General features: G+C 42.9%; 1 protein-coding gene across 1 annotated transcript in view; it reads left to right on the top strand.

Moving 5' to 3' along the window:
• Window positions 1-8,477, top strand: part of ZMAT4 (zinc finger matrin-type 4) — a 327,812-nt gene extending 319,335 nt beyond the window's left edge. The window contains exon 9 of the mRNA XM_018559909.1: window positions 8,171-8,477. Coding sequence (XP_018415411.1) covers window positions 8,171-8,298 — 128 coding nt within the window. The 3' untranslated portion in view covers window positions 8,299-8,477. The remainder of the gene's footprint in view (window positions 1-8,170) is intronic.
• Window positions 8,478-9,371: the final 894 nt, after the last annotated feature.

The following is a 9,371-nucleotide window of genomic DNA, read 5'->3' on the forward strand; positions in this document are numbered from 1 at the left end:
GGACGGGGGGGGTAGTGGGAGCCTAGAGATCAGCTTTTTATGTTGTTTGTACAAAAAACTGGCTACAAACCTCTTAATCTTAACTATAAAAAATAAGATAAGAAGGTTAGTAGATAAAAGACTAAATACATCATAACTGTTTAAGTTGCATCATCTTGATTAAATCAGATGTATTAGGACTGTCTGAGGCGCATCCACCATTTCTATCACAGACCTATGGCGCACATCCAGAAAATTGATTACCTTCTCGATTCCACCCTCTTTTGAGCCAAGTACTTAAGAGTCTGACTGGAGAAATTAATATTCATTCATGTAGCATAGTTAAGAGCAGTTTGATAGATACAAAAATCCATTTCTGTTTCTAGGTCATCTACAAATATGTTTTATTAACGGTTTCATCTGAAATCTACAATATATTTATGCCCAACGGGGCATAGGATGACTTTTGATCGACTCACCTAATAAAGGGCTTCATCAATCAGCGTGTCAGTATGAATTACTGTATTTATTTCCCTACCATTCCAAAGGGTTGTCCTTTAAAAAAAAACCAATATTACTTGAAATCCAGAGTTGTTTGGTGTAACCCGCTACTCCACACTGGGTCCTGCACCGCCATCTTCCTTTGTGACAATATCATGAGCCAACTACCTCTTCCAGGCTCTTGCAGCATGCCACTGCCCATGTGCAATGTCTGGTAGCCTCCTGGGGTGCATGATGTCAGTATTGCAAGAGACTGCGGGCAGCAGAGCCAGGTAAACTAAGAGGTTTAGAGCCAAAGGTATTTGCAAAAACTATGCAAATAAGTAAATCTATCTGCGATTCTGATAAGGTGGGGGGGGTGATTTTATAGAAAGACGGGTGAAGTAGGTGCAGTTGAGTTTTAAGCCCCCCTTCACACCTAAGTTCTCTGTAGCTCATAAATCTGTGTGAAAAACAGCTCAACACTAGGAATCTGATTGATGTCTATGACCCCAGTGCACATATCAGCGTTTTGTCACAAGCAGAAATATGCCTGTCACACACAAAATACTACATGAGCGACTTTGGGGCTGATTTGAGTGCGTTTTGTCCCATAGACAATAGAAAACGCTTGAAAAATGTGTGTAGTTCGCTCATTTTGCTCATTGACACGAATGTGCCAAAATCTACTCACAAAAACAAGCAAGGTAACATGCGCTCGTACAACACGCATAAAAAGCTTAGAAAAGTTGCGCGTAAAACGCGCTGAATAGGTGTCGCTTAGGTGTGAATCCAGACTTAAAGTGACATTAAAGGCTAACCCCCCCCCCAATGTTAGTGTAAGGACTTACCTTAAATCATGCCTCTTAATCCGACCATCTTCTTTAGTGTAGTTTTCAGATGTCCCTCCAATGCTGTTGCGGGTCTCTGATCCAGCGATGACTCCTCTGTCCTCCTCTCCTCTCATGTCCCACGGTGTCTGTGCGGGTGCATGCTGCTCTATAGACTTACCTTGCGTCTCTCCTCGTCTCCCGGCCGGACATCTGAAGTGCACATGCGCCCACCCGAAGATCCTTTGCGGCCGCCCGAGACTCTTCAGATGCTCGGACGGGAGAGTGCAGCGAAGACACAGGTAAGTTTAAACCTGTTTGAAAAGGATTTTTTTTTTTAAGTGTTTGCATATATCTACTGCTTGCTAGAAGTAGATCTATGCAAAAAACCTGAGGGTTTAATAACCCTTTAAGAAGCAGGCAGTTATTTAGTTAGAGCTCTGGGCGGGCTCTCACATGTCTTACTAGCTGTCCATTACTTGTTGGACACCCAAAGCCTCAGTAATAGGTGGTGAGAGGTGGTGTGAGAGCAGTGCTCTTATCATAAGAGTATTTGCATATTTGAACGCCCATGGATTCAGGGATGACAAAGAGCTCATAACATAATATGCAACACCACCTCTAAGTCTCGGTATATATTTAAAGCAACGCTAAACTGCACAATGAGAGCTTCACGGCATACATGTTACTTAAAGTGACACTAAAGTCAGGAGTTAAATCTTAAAAATGCATTCAAGTACCTTAACTATTCACAAAAATGTATCTTATTTGTGTATCACTCGGCTGTAGATCCTCAAATCAGCTCTGAATGGGTGTTGACACTGTTCTTCCTTCTGCTTTTGTTCCCCATGGCCTCTTTTGGGGCAGAATTTTACATTTTGGCCTTATAGATTGTAATCACAGGCAGGGCCTTCCTAAACCATCTTGTGGAGAAGAACTTGTCACGCTTCTTACCAGAAATCCCAGTGATAGGGATCGTCGATGTTTAGCCTGATGAAGGGACCCTGCTAGGTCCTGAAAGCGCTTGTTTTCCAACTGACAATCTGTTCAATAAAACGAACAACTGATGATCTGAAAAGGATTTTGGTGTGCTAGTGACATTCTTCTCTTCCTAACCATCGTGTCTTTGACTTGTATTGTAACTGTAATGCAGGAACATGCGGTCAGGGGAGGAGGGTGGGGCAGAGCCTCACCAAGAATTATGGAGGAAAAAGCTGTCAGCTTCAAGTCTGAAGTTGACAGCGTTTTATCCATTCAGAGCGGCTTGTAACATGTTACACAGCAAGGAAATCCTCCCCACTGTGTAACCTGTCATGGACGGAGCCCTGTGTGTTAATTACAGGCAGTGCTGCATCCAGCTTTTGACAGGTAGATAGGTTACACAAGCAGTGGGGAAGCTCGCTGCTGTGTAACCTAACTATTGAAGCCAGAGCTGTCGCAGCCTCTACTCTTTTTTAGAGGCGTGAGCTCTGTGGATGGCTTGGACCAATGGCAAAGAGTCATTGGTCTAAGCTGTCCAGTCAAAAAAAGAAGAAAAAAAACCCACTGAGGCCATCGATCTCGATGCCTCAGCAGTGACGAGCAAGTGAGAGACAGGGAGACTCTTCCCTGTCTCCTCCCTTCCTCCTGTACACTAGCTTGGGGATGGATTGGGGGTGGGGCTTCAGCGTGCGGGGCTTTTGCTGGCGAGGCGGAACGTGCTGGGGAATGCCTCACCCGGAAAAACAAGAGGTACCGCACGTCACTGCTGTAATGTCTTCCTTATATTGTAAAGCGCTGCGCAAACGCTATATAAATCCTGTAATATAATAATAATAGATCTTAATGAGAGCACTTGGAAAATGGAACTTAAAGCTAAATGTAGACTGCACAGCTGGGAAATATTAACGATGTAAAAAGATTAGTCCATTTTTAGTCTGGAAAGAAAAACTAAAGTTAATGGAGTTTGCCAGTGGCTTCATTTCATGGCAGACCTATCCCAGTTACGTTCTGATTATTTTACAGTATATTCTGCATTACCTTCCTCCAGAGCAGCAGTAAATGTACCTGCTTTATGTTGCTCCTGACTGTCAAGCACAGTGACAAGGAGCTACGAGCACCTGAAATTGACTTGAACAGCAAAATAAAGCAGATTACCGTCTACGAGCCTGTCATTACTGTTACATCAGTGTAATATAATAGTAATTTGTCTTCTAGGGCCTTGCATAACATTTTATTGCATGTAACCAACCTACACTTGGCACACGTTTCATCTCCAACAATGTCGGAATAAAGTGGGAGTAGCCCAATCAAATAAAATGTAAATGAACACCAGGTTAGTTGTTTATAAAATAAAATCTCTTTTAGCTGTGCAATCTCTTGGTGCAATGTTTAATGTCCTTGTACCTCTGTCACATTCTAGTGAATTGGTATTTTACTACATCAGTCAAATTATTCATCCCCCTATTGATTTATAATTAGAAAAAGGTTGAGACTCCCAAGTACAGGGCTGCATGGTGTCATTTGCCGATCCCACTCCCATTGTCTACAGTTGTCGTGCATGGTCATGTAAGCCATTTAAAAAAACGGTAAATCAGGGCTGTGCCTATAATAAGGTTACCTCAGGCAGCATCTCATTGGGTAACGTGGGGGGGGGGGGGGGGGGGGGAGTGTGCCTGCCACCTCCTTTCCGGCCAGAGTGTACCAGGTTTGTCCCAGAGCTCTCAGCAACCTGGGATGCTCTGGCCGGCATCTCTTTCAGCTCCTGGCAATCAGCGACATTAGTGAGTTGGGCAGGACGCCACTACCCCCCGACTCAAGGGGTGAATAGTCTGGGGACACCCCTGATGGTAATAATAACATTTCCCCATTGGGTATAGAGTTTGGTTGTTATAACATAAACTGAATGAAGACAAAATGTATCCATTATATTTTTATAGGGGAAAATTCCATTCTATGTTTTCATGGTCAATTTCTGCACAGGACTAATCTAATACAGGACAGTAAAGAGGATCTAAATCATTTTCATATTCCGTGCATGTACACTAAGGGGTCCATTTATATAGGTTTTCACCCAAGATTCACACATTTCTAAATGGATTTTATTAGAAAATGTGAGTCTTGTGAGAAAACTTTTATAAATACAGAATGCTTTTAGAATCCTACCTACTGGTATGTCCCATGTGGCAGGTGCTGTAGTGACTGCGGATGGCGCCGCTTCAGATTCAAGTAGTAAAGTATATCACCAGCACACTGTGGTTCAATCTTCAAGAAGTGATCATTTTATTGCAATGTGTGCATCAATAAAATGATCACTTCTTCAAGATTTAACCATAGTGTGCGCGTGATATACTTTATGACTTGAACTTTTATACATAGACCCCTAAGTAATGTGTAACAATTAGAGGTGGTTGAGGGGCCCATAGGTACGTGTGCAGTGGCCTTTGTATCCTTGACTGTTGGTACACACCTTGTGTTAAACAGACCAGCCCCGTTCTATTGCCTCTCTTATTGTAATCTGTGGGAATGTCACAATGTTGCATAGGTGCCAATAAGTCACCAGTGTGGAAGGGAAGAGATATATACATACACACACAAAAATTCAGAATTGAGGTAGATGAGCCAGACAACTGGCGTTTTCAAAAGGAAAGGTTTAGTATTGACTGGCTCCATATTTTTATAATATTTTATTTAAAGCTACCACAGCCACTTCCAGGCAATCATGTGCAATCACCAGATTATCTAGGTACACATCCTAGATCTGGCCTGAAAGACGTCATAAGATGAAACAGCAGTACTACTTACGACCACTAGAGGGGGGTCCAACCCATCACAGTTTATGCCAACAGTGGGATGCAATACACTCAACACATTGCTGGGGCATGTATGTACACACTTTAATACATTCTACACATTAGACCTTTACTATTGTAGAATTGCAAGTTATAAAAACAAAAATGCGGACTTTCCTTCACGGTTTCAGTTTAGGGACAGAGTCACTTTAAGTGACATCACACATACCTTGCCATAGTAGTTTGTAAAGCTGGCTGCACGCTATAATCCGTAAGACATCATTGCATTTTGGTTTGATGACCTGACTTTACTTCATGCTTTGATCCTGTTAGGAAACTAATCCAGGATTAGACTTGATTAGTTTCCAGCCTTGTTTACTTCAGGCCTGATTTAAAATTTAGAAACAAAATATCACTTTCCCCATCTCGAGCCAGGCTTCTTTTGGTTATGAAGGATAAGCACAAATCAATACAGGCTTTTACTACAAGTGACTCCTGTTTCTTTTGCCAACCCATAAACTGAATTTGAGAGGGGAATTCTAGCTTCTGCCTTGTTATTATTAATAGGGCTGGTAATTATTAAAATTTTCGTATTCGAATAATCGAAAACATTTTAAATCGATTAATTATAACGCACATACAGATCCAACTACATTGGCCTTTACACATACAGCACAGCAATGGAGTAATAAAATGAACTAGGATCACACTAATCCAGCACGTTATTAATCTCACGTGCCCCAATCAATATGGCCGCCGCTTGAGTGGGGCAACTCAGAATAATAACGTGCTGGATTAGTGTGATCCTAGTTCATTTTATTACTTCATTGCTGTGCTGTATGTGTATAGGCCAATGCCTTGGCTGGCGCTCGTGCAGAAAGTTTCTTGGGCAAACTCACCGGCCCAAGTGGCTCCAGGGGCTAACGAAGGGGGGAGGAGTCCGGTGATGCCACTGACATCAACGTCACTGAACTCCTCCCCCTTCCCTTCGTTAGCCATCACAGACATAGATGTCACCGGACTCCTCCCCCCTTCCCTTCGTTAGCCGACAGAGCCGCTTGGGGAAGGGGGGGGGAGTCCGGTGACGTCGATGTCCGTGACAGGACTCCTGGAAGCTGGCGGAGAGGTGAGTGTTTTCATTAGCGATCAAAATCATTTTAATGGATCAAAAAGTTTAACGATTAATCGAGAAATTAATCTATCCACAGCCCTATTATTAAACAATATAAAAATGATTAAAGCGTTGTATCATATATATTCATGTAAAGTAACCAGGGTCAGATTTCCCACAAGGTCAACCATGGCCCGGCCTTGGGGCAGCCGGAGTGTGGAATTCCCATCTCCCAATACCCGGGACATGCAGTTCCGGGCGGTAGTTGTTTTCTACATTTAGCCCTGCTTTGGGCAAACAGATGTAAATGTACAGCGCGGAAGCCGCTGCTTGTTTTGCACAAGTGATCCCGGCGATGTCGCCGAGATCACTTGTATGCAGCCTGCAGGTCTGCAATTCTCCATGGACGACTGAGACTAATGATAGGGCATCAATAGGGCAGCTTGGGATGGGGGGAGCAGCGCCTGAAGACAAGGGATTGTGCTGCCTGTTTATGTCATCTGTCTTCAAGGGTTGTTAATTTACAGTTTTGTAGATCGCACAGGTTTGCTTTAAGCGAATAAAGCTTTAAAGAGGGATTGCACACGAACAACATTTCTTATTGTGATCTGTAACCTTAAAGTCATACAACACCCCCTTGCCCACAACCCTTCTAACGCTATAGACATCACTCATAGATCAGCAGTACTGATCTGTTGCTGATGTGTAAGAGATACGTGATCAGTGAGGCGTTTCTGCACTTTAGTATTGGTGTACCAAGGTAGGAGACACTTTGCTCAGCATTACCTCCCTACCCACCAACACAGAGCCCATAGACCACCTAGATACTAAGATCATAAGATGATAAAAGGTTGACTTGTATTCGATTGGTATAAAACATGTTCTCAAATAAATATCTATAGTCTGTTGCTTATTTCTATACACGTATTCCAGACCATCTATATAGTTTGAACTACATAGCCATTAAATGTCTGTAATTTCATTTTAGTGCCCACCTCCAGCACAGCAAGGACCTTTACAAATGGCCACAGACCATGGCCTAGTGCATTATGGTAGTTGCAAAACTGCTGATTAATCAGAATCAGAGATGATTATCCAGAAGGCAACTTAGGCAGCCAAGCTCCCAATGAATGTTTTTGTGCGGGCAAGTAAAAGCATCATGCACCTGCAGTAAACCAGGAGATATCACAAATGGTCAAAGCTGGACCTGCTTGTCCATCATAAGGGGGAATCTGCTTGTAGGCAGTTGGTGTCTAATATGAACATAAAAAGGAAGGGAAGGAGCGCAACTGATTGGCCCACGCTGTGTGGAAGGAAAATGATCAGGGGTGTGTGGCACTCACGTGTGGTGGAATGGTGGTGCAAAGGTGGAAACTCCTGGTGATGTTATCGTGAGGTCTGATCTAGGTGGCAGATGGGTTTTTGATGGTCAGATGTGGATCCTCTGGGAATGGGGTGGTTGGTGGCGTGTTGAAATCGGCGTGGAAGAAGAAAGATACTAAAAGGTACATCCCTGATCATTTTCTTTCCCCACAGCGTGTGCCAGTCGGTTGTGATCCTTCCCTTTCTTTTTACGTTCATGCTATACAGTTAGACACTTTTATCTAACAACAAAAGGAGCTGTACACTGGCCTCAACATATTGTACCCCCAAGAGTGCGCTAACCAATCAGTCTCAATTTTTTACTTTCTAGTTGGCTGTAAGGGATAGGAGGTTGTAGGTCTGTTGTGGTCTCCATTAGACACCAAGGAAGGTGCCATCTTAGCCTCTATTTGGATTGTGGTTGCCATGATGCTTCACATGTGATCAGCTATGACACCGACTATTTGAAGGCTTGAAAGATCGGTTGAAAATTAAAAATAAGCACACTGGCAATCTTGACAGTTGGCATGCCTTGAAGTAATGGTTTTGGGAGACCATTTAATTGGTGGGTCTCGTTCTGCTTTAAGTTACATTCACTAACAAATTTTAAAAATGTGTCTTCTGTTTCTCATTGACAGGAAAAGACAATGACAGCGGGAGAAGCTCTTTGAGTCCACCACAAGTCCCAGACGAAACGGAGCATTGCTGTCCAGACAACAACTTCTACCCCGTCATGGTCGGACAGGAAAGTCGCATTTTGTGCTGAGGATGTCACACACACACACACACACATGCACACACTACATGGACTTATTTCTAATACGTACAGCACAAGAAAGGGCTTAGTTTTTTTTTTTTTCTTAAACGATCACTTGGAAGTAGCAGATTTACATGCATGGATTAAATACAAGGATCTCAGCCAAGTTCTACAACCATGGATATATTGTAACGGTACATGGGACACTATTCACAGATGTGGTTACTTCTCGAAGGTCCATTCAGACTATGGCAAGAGCTTGCTCACTGGAATGCTCGAGTATCTGTTGTGGCATTTACACCATCACATCTTGTTAAGGTGACCGTTTGAAAGCCAATAGATACTGCCTATAGTACAGATCGGTACTTCGGTGGAAGCTTGTCCAAAATGAAAAGCAACAGCAAAATGTTCAATTGCTCACAGATGGAAAAAAAAATGTTTAGACAGGTCCTCAATACGCATCATGTTTGACCTTTAACCATCAGCCTTGCTTTTAAACCTGGCGGAAATTTACTGCAAAAAGGTCAAATGCAAATCGGATTTCACTTGCAAACGCTGTGTGTGGCAACCCCACCGGCTGTGCAGGGATTCTCTTAAAAGGCATATGGGATTGCTAGAAGTCATTTCTAAAAATACATTGGGCGCTACATGGTTGCTTTTACTTTCCCCTTAGCCTAGAAGTTAGTATGACATGTTATGTGGGCAAGTCAGCCGTAATAATTGTATCCTCTGTGGATTTAGACATGATCACTGATTTAATGGAGCATGAAGAAAAAAGAAAAGAAAAAAAATTCAGCAATATGCACAAAGCTTATAGGACATACATTCTGTATATAAACAAGTGCAATGCGATTTGTGTATACTTCATCTTCGTGTTGTTCTACATTGCAGAAGAGATGGAAGTTGTCTTAAAGCGTTTTGCTGAGCATCCTCGGTGCTGTGCTTTAAAGCAACAGCGAAGCCGAAGGTGGCAAATGCTGAGGGCGAGTGCAGACAATGCCGTGTGCGTAGAAGCACCGTATTTGATGTTAGACGCTTTCACCGTTTCCCATGTTATTTGTTACAGTCGGCTGAAGAAAATA

The sequence above is a fragment of the Nanorana parkeri genome, unplaced genomic scaffold, assembly GCF_000935625.1.
Source record: "Nanorana parkeri isolate BGI_ZX_2015 unplaced genomic scaffold, ASM93562v1 scaffold2, whole genome shotgun sequence".
Lineage (NCBI taxonomy): Eukaryota > Metazoa > Chordata > Amphibia > Anura > Dicroglossidae > Nanorana > Nanorana parkeri.